The following is a 19,922-nucleotide window of genomic DNA, read 5'->3' on the forward strand; positions in this document are numbered from 1 at the left end:
GGTGGTTGAATAGACGGGCGGTCCTGTTGTCTTAATATAGTGCTTAGCGCTATGTTTGATGGGGTCCGTGTTTTAAATGGCTGGGAAAGTTGGGGAAATTTTTGGAGTAACTGGCAGACGTGTAAATCTTCGGGTAGGGCAGTGCTGATTCTGGTGGTTAAAAATTTCGAGGTAGTTCCTCTCACCGAAATCTTCGTTTCGTTGTCTGTCAATGTGTGACGAGTCATGTCGACAGATAGGTTGAAATGGGTTAAAAAGTCTGCCCCCAAAATTGGAGTGGTCACGCTGGCTATGGTGAAATTCCATAAAAAATTCCTTCACATTCCAAGGTTTAAATTTAAAGTTTTTTCGCCAAAAGTGGGTATTTTTGTACCGTTGGCGGCTTGTAGGTTGAAAAATTGAGTCCCTGTTGGGTGGCCATGCGGTGTCGGTATGACGCTGATTTCCACTCTGATGTCTATTAAAAAGTTATATCCATGAATTTTCTCACAGATATAAAACAGACGACCTTTTGTTTTGTGCTCCAGCTACAGTCGTTGTCGTTACTGGCTGGAAGTTTCGTTTCCCTGTGCTGGTTTTTTGAACACGCAGGGTGTAGTGCATCTTCTCGTGTTGACGCCAAATCTCCTGTGGTAGAAACAAACATCTTGTCTATGTCGTGACGTGGATCGGTTCCTGCTTGAACTTCTTTGCCTGTAACTTTGCCGCGTGTCATTGTAGTTCCTGGGATAATGTTGACGAGTTTGAAGTGTGTCGGCTAACTGCTTCGAAAGCTTTTCAACGGCAGACTTTAATTCTGCTAATTCCTTGTCTCGGTTTTGGTCAGGTTGTTGTTGGTGGGCGTATACTTGTTGGCTCCGGGAACTTTCATGAATTCTGTCGGCTATGTCGGCGAGCTTTTCTGTTGCCGTCTCCTCCGACATTGGAGCGAGGATTTGCTTGGTAGTTGGGGGTAATTTACCCAACCATAGACTCTTCATGATGCTGTCCGACATTTTGTTGTCTCCCAGCAAGGTTTTCATGTGGCGAAGTAGTTGAGAAGGCGTACGGTCTCCTAACTCAACTTGTGTGAACAAGTTACAAAGCATGGCTTTGTTGGAAATACCGGTTCGTTGCAGGATTGCTTGCTTCAGCATGTCATACGGTCTTTCCTCAGGTACCTTTTTGAGAAAATCAGTGACTTCCTCTACCACCTCCAATGGCAGTTTTTCCACTAGGTAACAATAACTCGCTCGTTGTGAGGTTACCCGTTTGGCGTCAAATATGGCCTGTAATTGGACGAACCATATTTTTGTATTTGTCGGGTTGAAGGGTGGAATGTTTAATACCATTCTTTCGTTGTGGGAGTCCGTCTGTTGAAGTTCCATTTCTTTTTTTTTGTGATTTTTGTTGAAATTTTTATATTTCAATTTCTTGTGCGCGGTTTGAAAATGTTCCTCCTCATGATCCACAAGTTTTTTTTTTTTTTAGAGAAAAATTATTTTTCATGCGTGCCGTGAATTTGTGTGGGAGAGTTTAGTTTACCGTGTGCTTCGTTCAAACTCATTCATTTCATTTTAAAATAATGGGGTCACCATCGTTTGTTGCGGGCCAGGAAATACCCTAACTCGCTACAAAAGAAAATAATGAAACGAATGGAATGAAGGAAACAAAAACTCAATTGCTGGATAAAATAAACATGTCGTTTATTTTCTGTTGAAAATAAAATGGTTTAGGTGAAACACGTGTTCATTCAGGCGTTGACGACTACATGCATGGAAAAGAAAGGGATGAAGTCGAGGACGAGAAATGGCCGTCTCGCACGTAGAAAGGAAAATAGAAAGGGAGCGTTTGCCTCAGCAAAACTGTGTTCATGATAGCAGTCGTCCACGTGGAAAAGGTCTCCAAATCAAGAGCTATGGACGCCGAACTTGCCTGGTTGACGAAACCAGGCAAAAGGGAAGAAAGCGGAAGTTGAATAGTGTTGTGGACTTTTATATCGGGGTGAGTGTTCTGACTGCGCATGTCTAGAATTCCTTTCAGGGGAAGTGACGTTTCGCATGTGTGCGTACTTGTGCGCATATGTGTGCATACATGTGTGTGTGCGTATGAGGATGTGTATATGCGTGCATGTGTGTGCGTATGTGCGTGCGTACATGTGGGTGTGTATATGTGAGGAAAACATGTTCGAACACATTACATCAGTTACTTACAATTGTGAAAAATACACATGACAGTTGAATTCATGGGTTTAAACACATGGATTTTTTCAAGCTCTTAGGGCAGTTTAACTCAATTAAAATGCATTCAACTTTATAGAATAGCCATTGTAACATTGTTTTTAACAGTCATTTAAATGTCATTAAAATCATGGTAAACATATTCAGTGATGGCTGCTTTTAAAGTTGTAAGTGATTGGGTAACATAATATTTGATGACGTTTCTGAAATTTTGAGATGAAGATTGGTTATTAGTATTAGTTGGATTCACCGGACTACTGTTCTCATCTTGAGTATCATTTTCACAACGTTTCAGTCGATGTAACTTCCAACTTTCTTCAGGTGTATCTTGTCGAACTCGGGAATGTTTCTGTCAAACTCGGGAATTTGGATGGAATTTCAAGTGAGACCCTTTATTTACTTCATGGGGTAGCATGCTCTTGTTCTGTCAGCCATGACTGGATAGAGATTCTAAGTAGTTCACAATTGTGTTTTTCCATCCATCACATTGAGGATTGAACCTTTAACCCTCAGAAGAATGTCACTTTTTACCAAGTACACTAACCACTGCGCCACAGGTCCTTGTGGACAATTCTAGTACGAATTTTAGAAGTCTTAAACCTATTTTTATTTCTAGTTGTAAATATCTCTATTTATTACTGAGCCAAACCTTGACAGAAGAGTCTGCATGAAATCTTGCTTTTCCCGACCCCATCCTCAACCACAAGCTGAATAGAAAGGAACTATGTAAGGAATTAGTGAGGGGGCAGTTGACGACCTGTTCATTCAGCATTTGGGGTTGTCGAAGGAGGACATCTGCTCCCAGTGGCGCTAGGTTTTGAGTTTTCCTTAACTTGGCAATTGGCCCAAAACATACTGAAAAGTGCTGGACTAGTGAGGACTCAGATGGTTCTGGGTATGATGGCTCGCATCAATCCCACTGGATGTGTCCTACATCATCCACAGTGCCGAGATGCCGTAGGACAGGGAGTGATGAATGGTGTTTCTTGTGATCCTGGCCATGGTGATATGGAGTTCAAGAGAAGCGTCGGGTTGAATCTTTTACTGATCAGGATCTGCTCTCCTTCTTCAAGCACCAGCTTGATGGATTAAGATAGCAAATCTGTGTGTGCATAGAGGTGCCAAGTTGGAGTTCATATTCCATCGTTCAGATCCTGCGAGACCCCTAAAACAAGTGTCTAGATTGGATTCTTAGCTAGCCCTCCATCCCTGAGAGGAAGCCTCCAAAATACCTACACCTCGATAGATATTTTCATCTTAGAGCACTTTCCTACACCAGCCCTTTGGCCCCAATTAGAGATCTATCTGCTTGTTTTCAGGCAGCAAGCTGAAAAAACAGTGGGCGGTCTACCATTTAGATAGGGTTGGGTCCTACTAACACTTTTCTGATTATTTTTCGACCTTTTTTTCCAACCCCATGCCAATAAATTAAACAAATAGTATGTAATTCTATTTCTATTCACATTTTATAGTTACATTGTTTTTATTTAAAAAAAAAAACGATTTGATTTGGGAATTTTAAGTAGGACAACCCGCGATGTGTGTAAGGTAGTGTGGTGAATGATAATAATAGCTAGAACTAGCATAGACCAACAAATGTACAGTGACGAGTGTGTTGTCTGAGAAATTCCATTTACGTCGCTATGTTTCTTGTTTAAGCTGCCTACGCAGTGCTAATAGACAGCCCATGATTGGCTAGTTTGTATGAGTCAAGTTAATTACTTAGCGCCCTTTTTTGTATCATGCTTTTCTTTTTCAGTCCACGTGAAACCCTCAGCAGGAAAATGACTCACCAGGACAGCTCCAAGAAGAAAGCCTTACAGAGAATGGAGCTGTCACAATTTCTTCATGTTATATCACCAAAATGTTGGTGAACAAAGGACTACAAGCAGAGGCACCTTTATATTATGCCGAAGATATCCTAATTACAGGATGGCATCCTTTGAATATTTTCTTCATGTTTGTATCTACTAAATATTGGAACTTTTCTGAATTCAATTAGAGTCCCAAGGGGCTCGCTTGGGGCCTAATTATAGGACCCAGCATTCTTGCCGAGAACACCATAAATTATCATAAATCCTTTCGAGGAAATGAACTAACACTCCACCAATGGGAGTTTAACTACCGGCTTCCTGCTTAGGGAGGCAAAACTTGCCCACCGTTTTACAATGGACTGTACCAGGACCAATAACTTTTCTCTGCTGTTATTATTGAATAAATTTTGAATTTAAAGGTATGGCTTTGGTAATTTGTGGATTTATTTTGCCTCTACCAGGGAGTATTGAGTTTTTGAGAATTAAATTTCTCACAGTTCACAGATCCCCAGTCCTCAATCTTTGAGTGACTTTGTGCCTAATTTTTTGTTTTTTATTGTCTTGTCTGTGGAACGAACGTTACATGAAAAATAAAAATATACATAACTCAATCAAGAGCATCATCAACTGCTATGATAAAAATTGGGCTTGTTTTATAATGAGCATCATTGATGAACCCGATCTTTGAACTAATTTGAAAAAAAAGAAAAAACAAAACAAAACAAAACAAAAAATATGTCCGACATTTTACTGTTCTCCCTTGAGTCTAATAAAAAATAATAATGAAGCTTTTTGTGGTTTTATTTAAGTCTTTAGGTCTGATAATATGTTTTATAAAAAAAAAGAAAGAAAGCTTTTTATGGTTTAAAAATAAAACTACCCGGAACGCTAAGTTCGTTTGTTTATTTTAAAACTAGTAACCATTAAACAGAAGGGAATTTTCCTGGGGATTCGCTGTGAAGCAGAGTAGAAATCGGAAGTAAAAAAAAACAAAACAAAAAAACAACCAACCAACAAACAAAAAAAGGAAAAAAAGAAAAACACGGAACTCAGGGACAACCACATTGAAAAATAAATTCAAGCTTTTAAATAGTTCAACTCAAGCAACGCCGAGTAAACAGCTTCTTTTTTTTTTTTTTTTTTTCTTAAAATTGGTAATTTAAATTTTCGTATCATTGTTATCGTAAAATGAAATTAGTCGACTAACGGTGTTCTTAATTAATAACGGTCATCTTTAAAGAAAGGGACATTTTTTTTCTCGACACCGATTCCTGATATTTACTTTTTCTTGAAAGTAATCAAGTTTCCGCCACGTTTAGGTTGTTAAATCGACTTGTTTTTGGTAAGTAAATATTGAATATTGTCGAGAATGTTAAATTAACGAATTCCAAATCAAACAGCAGAAGGAAATTCGAAATATGATTTAAGTTTACAAAAATATAAAATTAAATTTGTCTTTAAAAATTTGGGTTTGTAGGGGTACGAAAAAGTTGTAAATAAAAAACAAAACAACAAAACCCAACAGCAACAAAAATAAATATATATTAAATAAATATTACTAAAGACAAGATAAGTTACTTTTCTACCTAACTGGATAAGTTTTTGGTGTTTTTATATAATTTAAAATGTTTATTCGGTTAAAAAATGAGTACTATTGAATGCTGCTGAAGAACAAGAAAAGATGGTCGTGATATCTTTGAAGACTCGATAATCACTTTAAAATAAGAGATAAAACAAAATTGTGGTAGAAACCCACCCAATAAATGTCACGATGTGGGAACCGAGTTACATATGCAAGCGAACACATGAACACAAACTTGGTGACTGGAAATCATAATTATTGAGTGGGACCGAAAAACGTTCACGATTTCTTGTTTGTTTCATTTCAATATTGTCTTTAACTTTAAGAATATTTTTAAACTGTTTTTTTTTTTTTTAAATAAATATGTTTATTTACTTTTATGAATTTATCACATTTTTTTTTCTTTTTTTTTTTTCAAATGAATGTGTTTATTCTAGGTATGGGCAAAAATGGGCGGACAAAGATAGGGGGGGGCCTAGTTTTGAAAGCCGATTTATGATAATTTTTTTTTAAGGTTTCCGACTACTTTTTGATTGTATTTGAAATATTAGAGACTAAAGTTAATTTTCAAAAGGGGGGGGGTTATGAAAAATGTTTTCACAGCGAGCTACCCAATTCAGCTAAATTTTGAAGTTAAATAAATTCATTGTAAAAATCCTTTGAAAGATAAATATTAGTTTTCTGGGTCTATTTCAAAGATAATTTGTTAAGTAAAGTCCTAAGATATTGAGTTAAATAACAATAAAAAAAACACCTTGTTTGTAAATTAATTAGCCCAAAACGGGGTATTCTGCCGTTCGTAAAACGTTACTAGAGTTTTTCTAAACACGTAATACGGAGGCCCAAAATTTCAGCCAGTCGAAAGACTGTGAAAATGACGTCATGCAATTAAAAGGGAGAAAGGGGTGTGATATTTGTCTTTTGTCCCTAAACGTGCATCCGTACATTCCTATTCTGAACGTTTGTATAAATTTTTCCATTTTTTAATTTAATTATTTTTCTGTTCCTGTTTTTAAATTATTATTTTTAAAATTATTATTCAATATTATATAAAAAATATGTTACACCAAAAGTTTCACATTCTTGCGAGCAAGGAATTATTAAAATCTTGCATATAAAAATTATGCAAAATCTGTAATTTAAAAAAAAAGTAGAAATATTTTTTGCAATTATAATTTTTTTTGTGTGAAAATGTTAAATAAACAATGCTTAATTCAATGGTAATATCGGTAGTTTGAGAAATTAATTTTTCTTTGAATTATATCGAATTCCTTAATACGGACTTTAGGGGCTTTTCTGTAATGTTCCTGTAAAAATTATTTTATTTTATTTTTATTGTTACAAATTACAATGCTTTATTTATATAAAAAAGCAAAAATAAATTCTTGTATATTTTATTTACTACTGAAAACCATAACTTTAGTAAAGGTATTTTTTATTTAAACAAAATAATACATTTCCACTAAGATTTAAATAAAAATAATTAGTTCATTATATTCCGCGATTATTATTTGATAAATACTGAAAATTTCATTAAAATTGGTTTATTTTATGATTTTTGGTGATTTTTTAAGTAAAAGTAGGGGTCAAAATGTTTATACATTTTGAGCATCGGCATTCATTTTTCCCCGTACCTAGTTTATTCTGATATTTTTTTAAAATATATATTTATTTACTGGCACATTTTCAGAGAACTGAATGTTGATTTAAAAGTTAAAAAAATATACATGTTTAACAATTACAGAAATATGAATCGGGTTTTCGGATTAATTAAAAGAACGTAATTGAACGTATTAAAAATATTTGATTAAAAAAGAGTAAATAAACATTTATTTGACAAAAAATACGAATATTCTTATTTTTTATATTTATAAGAAATATTTTCAATCAAAAGAAAATTGTGCAAAAATAAACATATTTACTTGTAAAAAAAAACAGTTTACAAATATTCTATTTTCATATTTACAAACAATATTTTGTATCACAAAATTGTGCAAAAATGAAATGAAACAAACAAGAAGTCCTGAAACATTTGTTGTTCAGAACGCCAAATCGCCTGCCATTGTGTATTTCTTATGAGGTAGCACAAAGCAATCGCTCAAATGGGTTAATATGTGTGTTTACCAAATAATATATAGGCGATAATATATATATATATCATAAGTTATAAAATATATATGGCGATTAAGCTACACAGAATAATCCGCATTTCATCCATGCTAGGATTCATCAGGCTTAAGCCTGATGAATCTTAGCATGGATGAAATGCGGATTATTCTGTGTAGCTTAATCTCCATATATATTTTATAACTTACTACCTAGCTCTACCTACGTATTGAGTACTGTTGAAGTAAATACTTAAAGTTTATGCATAAATCTATACTTTCGGTATATTAATTTATGTGATTAAATGAAGTAGTCCTATATATATATATATATATATATATATAGATATAGATATAGATATTTAAGATTATGACATGATGAATGTTTTTAAGTTAAAATTAATTTAGTATTGTGTAGTAATAATAGGGGAAATACATTTTAACACATCATGAGTGATTACAAACAGAAGAAAGAAAGAAACACAATCATAGGTTGTGAGAAAAATAAGTTAAACAATATATCACGAGAAAGTTAGTAATCGGTCAATTCCACTTTTGACTTTGCAAAACCTAGTGACGTTTTTGGCTGTAGTTTTATGCTTCCTGCTGACAGGAAATGATTTGCTTATGTGTCAATTCCTGGTTATTTAAGACCATTACTTTCTTCCAGGAGTGTCTTTTGAGTAGGTTATTATGACGGTTATACTTCTAGATAACCTACTTGGTACCTGTACTACAGTTAATGCACACTGGTATATAGTCTACAGTTTGTAATCTTGTGTTATTTCACTCTTGACAGAGTTAGGGTCGCGATTTAGCAATATTTTGCAACCTCTACACCAGACCCAACTCTGATCAACCTACTATCTGTGGTTTCAGAAAAATTTTGACAAGCACTAGGAGCAATACAAAAAAAAAAAAAAAAAAAAATTATAAACGATGTGTAATGAACTGAAGTAAAGTCAGTAAACATTAACATACTAAGTGAGTTGGTAACAGGTTTTATTTTAGAAAACGTTCTAGTATTTAAAAAAAAATTCTTAGCTAATGATGCTATATGCAAAAAGAATCCTTCAATTTTTATCCGTGTTTCAAAGTTGTTTGGTAGGAATGAGGGAGTTACTTATTAGTGTACCTATTTACAATGCCTCCCCACGGTACAGAGTAAGACACCAGGGTCGTTTTTTAACGTGGAGAAAAGGTACAAAAATAAAAATTGTCTCAGTCGTGAAGGATTTCTCCTCCACTGAAAGAGAATGAGAAATGGAAGTGCCGCATCTGAAGATAGATACTACACTTTGATCTTGGCCAAAAGTTACTTATTAGTGTAGTCTATTTTCTATGTTCTTTTATTCAAAAGAGAGTAAAAAAGTTCTAGTGTTAAGAATATACTTATTGATTTTGCATGGAAATAAAATCCAACTGTAAATGTGCTTTTCAGTTTGGTAGGAGCAGTGAGCATATATGGTCTTAATATTTTAGTGAGTGTTCATTGAATATAATCATTAGTGTTTCCTGGCATCTAAGTGAAAAGTCTTCTCAGATTTTAAATACTTTCTACCTTTTTCGATAAACTATGCAAATGAGTTCTTTCTATTTATTAAGATGTTCTACACTAATAACACACATCAATAATTGCTCACCATTATCAGTGATCTTCATTGGAGTCTAAGCTACAAGTTTCTAAAGATTTTCAGTACTCTCCAACTATATAACACTTGCAAAGTAGTTTGTATTATTACACCAGCCGTTTACCATTGAATTTTTGCTGGCATTGATTATTGAATTCATGAATTTAAATGGCACTAAGTCTTACAGTGATTCTTGTATTATCCGCACTGTAGAGGTCTACTTAGTATACACTTTTCTCAGTATTGTTCTATTTGAATTATACGATGATTGTTCTTTTGTTATTACTGTATTTACTTCCTTCATGATGTTTTTATTTTATGTAAAATATCATCTGTTCTTCATGTTGCTTTCTGACATCTTTTTGCTTCCATGGAAAGTAGTCCACAGTTATTAAAGACGTGATATGTTATTTCAGTTATGTAGTCAGGATTTCCCATAGATTTTTGGTTTCTAGTTTCTTGTGATTGGTTCCTTCTTGCTGTATTTTCTTACAGTCGTTTTTCAGCGTTTCTTCATTAATTTTAACTTACAGAAGTTTTGGTTTTCTTTCATATTTTTCAGTCGTTTGTCATTCCTGTTGTGGTGGTTGTTGTTGAGGCATTCATTCATTTTCGTATGAATCAAATGATTATTGCTGGCATTCGTTTCTCTGATGTCTTTCTGGTTATAATTCTTTCTAGAAATACATCAGATACTTATGGGAGATATCACATGATAGTTGCCAACATCCCTAAGTAAAAATGTTTCTGTTAAACAAATTGGATTCGAACTTGACTCAAATTGGCAAGTCTATCTCATTACCCACTTATCCACCATCAACTTCCTTCTGTTATGGTCTTGTTGCTTTTCCAATATATTGCTCGAGCAATGTTTTGTTTCTCATCAAAATTGTTGTTATTTTTGTTTTTCTTTCTCCATTTACGTTTTGGTTGAATTGATTTTTGGTAAAACTAGCTTTGCAAAGATCATATCTATCAGCTCAATGCATCATGTCGCATATTCTATTCAGTTTTGTGTATATTTGCTTTGCTCTGTTAATATTTCTAGTACTATTACATTTACTAGCAATTGATTACTTGATTACACAATACAAAAAGCACAGGGATCAATTAATTTAGATTATGGTATACATTTTTTTTCCTTTTTATTTCTTTTTTATGTCAATCGATTTATATTTTAAAGAAAATGTATTTAAGGAAAAGGTACATAAAAAAGTATTAGAATATGCGACATATGCTAATGAGACATTTTCAAATATCTAACAAAGGTTAGAAATGTAAAAGTATCAGTACAAACTCAGGCACATTAAACCAATGTTTCTGTTATTATTCGTAATTCAGTTTATTCTTATAAAACTTTTCATTCCCAATAAATCATAAAACTCGTACTTAAAAAGAAAGAATGTTTAACAAAATTTCAATGATAAACTTTGCCAAAGATATTGGATTATTTTTTGGTAGCAATCTTTCATATTTATCATGATTTAAAACTATTTCTTCATGGTGTGTCTCAATGTATATGTATTAAATGAAAATTGTTATTTTTATTTATTGTCATGAAAGGGGATATCATTTATTAAATAAAAAGGAAATGTTTGTATAAATTTGTTTTAATATAAAATATTCTTATGATGTACGATTTTTAAATAATATCTATTCTTAATTTACAGGTAACAATCCCGATTGGAAATGCATGAACTTATCAGATAAGAATTTCCTGCTGAGAGATTTTAAACAGATGCAAAACTGGAAGTGGAGAGAAACGCTTATGTAGTTCTTTCTCTTTTTATTTTTATTTTTGGTTTCATTTTGTCAAAGGTGTTTCTCTGAATATCTCTGGCATTTGTATGTAAATAAAACATGCAATGCTAACTGTTCACCAAATAGAAAAGTAAATAATCCTGAAGAGATCATAATATCTATTTACATTAAAAGAAATCCATTGTGTCTTCTGTGATCCTATTTATTTGCTATTATTTATTTTCATTGTCACTCGTATTGTTCATTTTTACTATCTTTTGCTGTTGTTATCAGTCTTTCTGTGTTCTGAGTTATATATATTTTCAAAGGCGTTTGTGTCTTCCACACAATCTTCTACACTTACCAGTCCTTTATCCCCCCTCCATTCCTTTTTACATAGAACCAGTCATTATTGTCCTTAGTTTCTATGTCTTCTGGTAAAGATGCCTTTGTTTATTATTTATATGCACATGAATTAGTTTTGAGGCTCAATTAGATTTCAAGAACCCCAGAAAATATGCAAAATATAAAAAACAAGTGTGTCTTCATCATTGCATCTGTAAACAGATATTAAATCAGAGTTGTTTGGTTTTTTATTAGCAAGTCGATTTGCAATATAGACAAAGATTTTATTTTTTGGGATCATTAAAGACTAATTGGTTCGATTTCGATATATATAAAATATTCTTGTGATGTAAAAATTATTTAATATTTCTTATATTATAAAATTTAATACCTATTGTAGGCTGAAATAATTATACAGTTTTTTCTTTTTGCAAATAAAACCCCAAATTTTGAAATGAACAATTAATTTTTTTTTCATTCACAGATAACAACAACTGTTGGAAATTCATAAATATTAACTGCGGGAAATTTTTGTCTTTCAAAGTGAGTGCAACAACATTTTCGCAAAATTCGTGGAAATGCTTGAAAACGAAGAACTTTATTTTTGCAACGTATGCAAATTAGGATTTATGTGCAGTTCAGATTTTAATCAACATCTACAAACACACAGTGGAGAGAAACGTCACAGTTGTCAAATATGTGGTGCTTCGTTTTCATCAAAATCAACATTAACGAAACACGTTCGCACGCACACAGGAGAAAAACCATATTTGTGTAACACATGTCAATCCGCGTTTTCGCAACTGTCATCGTTGCAACGACACATCCGAACGCATACAGGGGAAAAGCCATATCTGTGTCGAACATGTGGATCCGCGTTTGCTGATAATTCTAATCTAACAAAACATATAAGAACACACACTGGAGAAAAACCACATTCTTGTCAAACATGCAAAGTAGCATTTTGTGTGAAATCGTCTTTAATAAAACACATGAAGAAACATGCAGGTGAGGAATCTTGTGTGCTATCGGCAGCAGCAGTCACACAGAGTTCAAATTTTGAAACGCAGTCTGTACCAAGTGTAAATGAAGAAAAGTCTTATTCGTGCAATGCATGTGGACTTGAATTTCCACATATATTAACATTAAAAGAACACATGCGAAAACACACTGAAAAACATATCTCGGTTGGTATGCATAAAATAGAGGATAAATGTTTGGGATCTGGTAAGATACCCCATCCCCAGCTAATACAAAATGATAAAAAAATTGAAAGCAAAAAGAAACGTTATCTTTGTAAAGTATGTACATTTTCATTTTCACGCAGTCGTGACTTAAAACTACACATGCAAACACACCCAAACAAAAAATCATATGCTTGTAAAATTTGTGGGTCATCATTTTCTGAAAAGTATTCTTTAAAAATTCATATGCGAACGCATACAGGTGAAAAACCTTATTGTTGTAACGTATGCGATGCAGCATTTTCTGTGAAATCGTCATTAAAAATACACATGCGGACACACAGTGGAGAGAAACCATATTCTTGTAAAGTATGTCAGTGTGCATTCTCGCAATATGCTAACTTGGAAAGACATGTGAGAACACACACTGGGGAAAAACCTTATTCTTGTCAAATATGTCACATGGCATTCTCACAGTACACTTCATTGGAGGGACATTTGCGCAAACACAGTGGTGAGAAACCCTATTTTTGTAAAGTTTGTACGTTTTCGTTTTCCACATGTTCTGATTTGAAACGGCACATTCGAACCCACACAGGCGAGAAGCCTCACGTTTGTAAGATATGTGGAAATGCGTTCGCGGAGAATTCAGCTTTAAAAAGCCACATCCGAACTCATACTGGAGAGAAACCATTTTCATGCAAGATATGCAAATTAGCATTCTCACAGAGTTGTAATTTAAAAACCCACATCAAACGGGCACACAATGAGAAGCCTTATTCATGCAAAAAATGCGATACTACATTCCTACATTTGTTTACTTTAAAAGAACATATGCAGATACATAATGGAGAGAAATCTTATTCTTGTGAATTATGTACGTCTTCTTTTTTGACAAGTTCTGATTTGAAACGGCATATGCGAACACATACTGGAGAGAAACCATATATTTGTGAGGTCTGTGGCTCTTCCTTTTCACAGGATTCGAACTTAATCAAACACATGCGAACACATAGTGGAGAAAAACCATATTGTTGTGAAGTATGTGGCTCTTCTTTTTCAAACACTTCAGCCTTAAAAGTCCACATGAGAACTCACACTGGGGAGAAACCATATTCTTGTGAAGTGTGTGGTTCAGCATTTTCACAAAATTCTTCATTAAAAAGCCACATGCGAACACACACTGGAGAAAAACCTTATTTTTGTGAAATGTGTGGAAACTCCTTCTCAAAAAGTTGTATCTTAAAGACGCATATCAAACGAATACACATGAAAGAAAAAATATCTTATTCCTGCAAAGTTTGCACTTCTGAATTCTCAGATACGGCTTCCTTAAAAGAACACATGCACACACATGATGGCGAGAAAATTTATTCTTGTAAATTATGCTCCTCTGCATTTGTGGATAACTCAGCTTTAAAAACACACCTGCGAACACACTCTGCAGAAATGCCTTATTCTTGTAAAATCTGTGGTTCTGTATTTTTAGGGAGTTCAGATTTAAAGCGTCATGTGAGGACTCATACTGGCGAACGCCCGTATTCTTGTCATTTGTGTGAATCAGCGTTTGCAGAGAATGGTTCTTTAAAGAAACACATGCGAACTCACACTGGAGAAAAACCTCATTCTTGTGAAATATGTTGGACTTCGTTTTCTGAAAGTTCGTCTTTAAAAAACCATCTTCGAATACACACAGGTGAAAAACCTTATAAATGCAAAACATGTGGACTTTCATTCGCACAGAATGGTAATTTAAAAAAACATATCAATCGAAGACATACAGGAAAAACCCTGTGAAAATGTTGATAGCAACTAGTGATGAAATGACTCCAATATTATTCCCAATTTCAATACAATTACTGATTCTGTTCTGAGTTCATGATTCTTCTTTTTAATTTCTAAATATAGAGTTGCTTTTGGGGGGGGGGGTAAACAAAAACCATGAAAAATGTACATATTATTTCTCAAAATTTTAGTTTTACTGGTAATTTAAAATCAATAAATATTTATCGTTTTGTCATTAATATGAATCATGGAAAATTAAGTTTTAACCAAAAACAAACATTTAAATTATGAAAAGAATCGTTTTCAGCATCGAAAAATAGGCACAAATTTTTCTGATTCTAATACCTCCAAACTTCTGATTTTTTTTCGATTCCAAATTCTGATTAATCGCCACAACACTAATAGCAACATCTCAGAAAGGCACATAAAGCCACCTTTGAACACACATGGGAGAAAAAAACTGAAACATGTAGTCTCGTTCGCACAGAACGATAATTTAAAACATCAATCAAAGACATACATGAAAACCTTGAAAAAATGTGAAAAAATGTCAGTAGCAATATTCACATATGCTTATCTTAGAACACATGAAAAAAAAACTGGAATCTTAGGAAGATCTCCCAGTAATTTCAGTGATTATATGAGCAACTAAACACATAAAACGAATTTAAAAGAGACGTTCCACCACTCTTTATCTGTGCCTAAACCTAAGTGTAGATTCCATGAACAAAGCTTCTTTCTTAGAACTGCACGCCTATGGAATTGTCTTCCATTTTCCTACTTTCCAGCTGACTACAATATGGTTGTCTTCAAGTCTAAGGAAACAAGTTTTTGATGAGCTGTTCCATATAAGTTAACAAATTTACCGAATTTCTATTACTAATGATTACTTTATTGTCCAATTGTCTACTGTACACTCCTTAACCTTGTCCTTGAGTGGCCTCTGTGCCTTGATAATGTGGTGATGCCTTTGTAAAAAATGATCTCTATCATTCCAGTAATTATAGAAGCAACCGGACTTATGGAAAAGAATTTCAGAAACTACCTGTCAAATATAATTAGTGAACTAAGTGCAAGAGAAATATTAATAATTGCACTCAAAGGAACAGTTAGAATCTTAAAAAGATCTCTTTGATGGAATAACTGAAATTGTGAATGCTTGTCTGCCATACATATGAAAAACAAAATGATAAGAATATTAAAACAAAAGATAAACACTAAGTGCGTCTGCATTTTTGCAGCAAGACTAAGGTTTGATAACCAATGCTTTTAAGTCTTCGTGGATTGGTTGTTCAAAATTACCTAGAAGATGAAAGGGGGTCTACACAGACTTCATTCTTTTTTGAGTCAGAGACATATATGATGTATAAACTCAGAATTGCCAAACTTAACATGTGTAATATCCAGGCCTTTGTGATGTTATCCGATACTGTTTTTGTATATATTGTATTTATTTTTACTTATATGTATATAAGAAATGAAAAACATAGAAAAACACTTTTACTGTACAAAAATTACATTTCTTCTCAACTAAACAAGTAAATATAAGCCATTAAAATGTATTTGCACTAAATTCATGCAGACAATAATTAATAAATTACACCAGCAATAATAATATGTAAGACTTATGCAGAATAACTTAACCAAAGCTTTTATAATTGCACCAAAATAGAATAGAAATGAAGTGGAAACTGAAGGATCTGGAAGCTATATTTCTGGACTGTATTATCATTTAAATTAATTATCCCAAGACTTGTGAATATATATATGATGATTAAATTTAGTGAGTATGGGTATTTTTCTTGGTAAATAGCAAAAGATATTTAATGCCACATGATTCACTGGCATCTCTAAGAACTCCACCATTCCACAGAGGGTTAAGAAGAATATTCTCAGCAACAAAAAGTTCAAGTTCTGTCACACAAAGTAGAGAGTGTAAGCCATCTGATATCCAGTTGGTTTTGGCTACGATTAAATTTGATACAATAAAGTGTGTAAATAAATATCTTCACTGGACGATCTGTAAAAAATTGAATATTCAGCGTAGCAGCAGTTTCTTAGGTCATATACTAGAAATAAAAGTTCGGGATAAGTCATACGTAATCCACTATGATTATGCAATTCCTACAACTACATATTTAAAAAAGGGAGCTATTAAATCTGACGTAGTGATATCGTACAAAGGGAGAAAGTAGCAACCCGACTGGAAGTCAATGTCTCTTATGATGCTGGTATAAATATTGAGAGGAAGAAGATAATGAAATAGCAAAGTCATAAACACAACATTAAAAGAAACTGGACACAAACACTTTTTCATTTTAGACTCACGACTTATTTGTTACTCATAGCAACCCTCTCTGACTCGTTTGGTGGAACATATATATGTGTGTGTGTTTGCAAGCCTCTGTTCAGTCTTGAAAGACAATGGATACTCTCTGTGAGGGTAGCTGCATATGAAATTGTGAGGTAAAGGTTGTGTAATCACCAACCACACCTCTTCTGAATCGGCACTGCTTGAGTCTAGTGGGAAAGAGAAGTCTGGGACAATTGGAAACAATGCCGAGATAAGCGGAGAGCACATACAGCACCTGGAAGTCCCAAATAGTCACCCATTTTAGTACTAACCAGGCTCAATGTTGCTTAACTTCGGTGGTCTAACTGGAACCAGTGTGTAAATGTGATTATGCCATATATATATATATATATATATATATATATATATATATATTCCCTGCCATTTGAGGTAGACCACTTAGCAAAGTCACTTAAGAATTATTGCTACCTAATCACTGGACATAAAAGTTGATTGATCATGGCATTCAGTTGGATGCCAATGTTTTGGATCATATGCAAAGAGGAAACTCATAGACTAGACAAGGGCTGTATAATTCCAAGTTGCAGCATACAATTAAACTCTGCCTATAATTTCTCTGCAGGGGAGGGGCAGTGAGGGTGTGAGAATATAGAAACAGGAGTGGCCTCAATATAATATTTTGTTGAGTATGTTGAAATGGTGGACACTGCCATCTTCCAGTGGGAAGTTTTAGTGGTTAAATACTGCAAACTGCTCTGATATCTACCAAGCAACATGCTTGAGATATGAAATCAGCAATGAAATATGCATAATTATTACGTAATATTGGTAGAAATTGTGTCATGCCCAGGTTTGAGGGGATACATTCCCAAGGGAACTCTTTTCATGTAAGAGTCGATATTTAGACATGGAACCAAAGTGTACCGCTATCCTGGTCGCATATCACCAAGGTGTGATCTCGTACGAGTCACTATTCTGATCGACAATAATCAGATGTGACCTTTTCCATGCAGTAGGACCTGTTGGTTGCGCTGGTCAGTCTTTCATTCGCAGCCAGTGCTTGTTAGTTTCTCTTGTGTCAGGGTTGATATGCTGGTCAGTCGCTAAGGAAAAAGAAACAGTAATTCACAATTTGCCTTTCGGTAGGAAAGCAACTCAATGCACAGAGGAAAGAAAACAAACTCAACTTCTAGTCTATTGATTCATTTTCAAAAAAGATATATATATATATATATGTACAATGCTCTCACAGTTCACAAATATTGAGTTCATATACTCAACAATTAGTCTTTAGGCCTTCCCTCTTTCCTAATAGTGCAGTGTTAGTGATACGGGGTGTTGTGGAGAAGGGGTAAGCGATCACTCTCAACTGAATCACTGTCTGATTGTCTTTCTTACTCTCTGACTGACTGACTTTTTTGACTCTGCTCATGATTATATAGTGAAGGGCGGAGTAATGTGGGGTGTTTCCCCCAACCAATCAACCATGACAGTGTCACTTCTGCTATGTCTAAAGTGGTCCCTTTTGAGAATTCCCACACAATCTCACCTGCAAGGTTGCAAGCTGTTTATCAGACCTTCGGTGTCACACTCGTGATCCCTAGGTCAGATGACTGTCCTCGAGGTGTAAACATTCATTCTCCAATATATGGATTCACATTGTTTGCATGTTTTCGCTCAACCTTTAAAGTGACATTGTTGTTAACGGATAAACCCAAGATGAACATAACACAATCATTTATTATTTTGTGATTTTCTTTCAGCAGGAATTTTTGCTGTGGTCCGGGTGCACTATATTTTAAAAAGAGTTATGTTTGCCCTTTTTTATAGTGAATTTTAAGTTTTCACTCCCTCCCTTGGGGAGCCTAACCGCTTTTTGGGTCAGCCATGTCACACAGATCTTAAGACCTTAGGTTTTCTGGTTTGAAAACAAACAGGTTTTTTTCAACTCTTCTGCTGTGCCAAAATGATTGTGATAGAAGCACAATCTTGTTTTGTTTGGTTGAAAGAAACAATCTAATCATTATCTTGCGGAAGTAATCCTCTTTCGAATTAATGAAATAAATGTGCCTTGAAAGCTGATTGGTTAGTGTGCGACTGTATCACCTAACAGAGACAGTTCTCTAAGACAGAATAAATCATTATTTATGACGTTACATTCACATAAACAACCAGCGATCAGTGTTTATTTATGTTATCTGAATTTAAATAAAAATGACACTGGAAAAATGGCCCAGTTAAAAATCGCAAAATTGGATAAATAGAAAAAATGGTCCAAATGAAAAATATAGATAAGTTTCAAGAGTATCACTAGGTGTGTCAGAAATTTCGTGAAAATAGTGAATAATTCCACCCTATCTTTCCAAGCTTATAACTCCTCGAAAAATGTAATTCAAGCCCGAATTTTTTTTTTCAATTAAAGGAGCAAGGACCAAGGTTTCGTTTAAAAAAAAAAAACAATGTGTTTTTTTTAGGTTTTAAACTTCGGACTTTACAGGTAAATTTCTAAAAAAACAGTATTTTTTTTTGTTTTAAATTTTAATATATTATTTATTGATCTTTTCTCTTCAATTTGTGATATATAAAACTTTGGTACATAAATTAATTATTTACTTTTTAATAGACATTTCAAAATGGGAGGCGTGAATTATTCGACCCCCTGTCTTTCCAAGCTTATAACCCCTCGAAAAATGTAATTCAAGCCCTAATTGTTTTTCAATTAAAGGAACAAGGACCAAGGTTCCATTAAAAAAAAGAAAAAAAGAAATAACGTGGTTTAAAAAGATGGTTTTAAACTTCAAACTTTACAGGTAAAATTCTAAAAAAACACTACGTTTTTTTGTTTTAAATTTGAATATATTACTTATTGACCTTTTCTCTTCAATTTGTGAGTAAATTAATGATTTACTTTTCGGTGAGTAAATTAATTATTTACTTTTTAATAGAAACTTGAAGATGGGGGGGGCGTGAATTTAAAAATAAATGTTTGTCTAAAATATTATATTCAGTTTATTGGAAAGAACATAAAATTTCACATTGACTCTGAAAATATCGTAAAAATAGAATCAATAGAAAAATTTTGATAGATTTTTAAAGTTTAAAAATTGAAAAATATTGAGTTCGGAAAATTCATAACTGTTTTTAAAAAGAAAAAAATATTTCTATTACTTTTAAAACAACTTTAATAGTTTATTTTGGAAATA

At 33.6% G+C, this 19,922-nt stretch overlaps 2 protein-coding genes across 3 annotated transcripts; one reads left to right on the forward strand and one right to left on the reverse strand.

The window, feature by feature from the left end:
* Positions 1 to 542: 542 nt before the first annotated feature.
* Positions 543 to 1,367, reverse strand: LOC145296303 (uncharacterized). The gene has a single exon (XM_080142503.1). The coding sequence runs from the start codon at positions 1,365 to 1,367 to the stop codon at positions 543 to 545; it is 825 nt and encodes a 274-aa protein (XP_079998629.1).
* A 3,909-nt stretch (positions 1,368 to 5,276) lies between these two features.
* Positions 5,277 to 14,546, forward strand: LOC145295869 (uncharacterized). 2 transcript variants are annotated; one of them, XM_080141603.1, is made up of 3 exons: positions 5,277 to 5,375; positions 11,022 to 11,121; positions 11,921 to 14,546. In XM_080141603.1, the coding sequence occupies exon 3, from the start codon at positions 12,015 to 12,017 to the stop codon at positions 14,415 to 14,417; it is 2,403 nt and encodes an 800-aa protein (XP_079997729.1). In that variant the 5' UTR covers positions 5,277 to 5,375; positions 11,022 to 11,121; positions 11,921 to 12,014; the 3' UTR covers positions 14,418 to 14,546. The 2 variants fall into 2 exon arrangements, with proteins under 2 accessions (XP_079997729.1, XP_079997730.1); XM_080141604.1 differs by lacking the exon at positions 11,022 to 11,121 and having other exon boundaries at positions 5,314 to 5,375.
* The last annotated feature ends 5,376 nt before the right edge of the window (positions 14,547 to 19,922 follow it).

This window comes from Euprymna scolopes, chromosome 16 (genome assembly GCF_053919585.1).
Source record: "Euprymna scolopes isolate OS-2025 chromosome 16, ASM5391958v1, whole genome shotgun sequence".
Lineage (NCBI taxonomy): Eukaryota > Metazoa > Mollusca > Cephalopoda > Sepiida > Sepiolidae > Euprymna > Euprymna scolopes.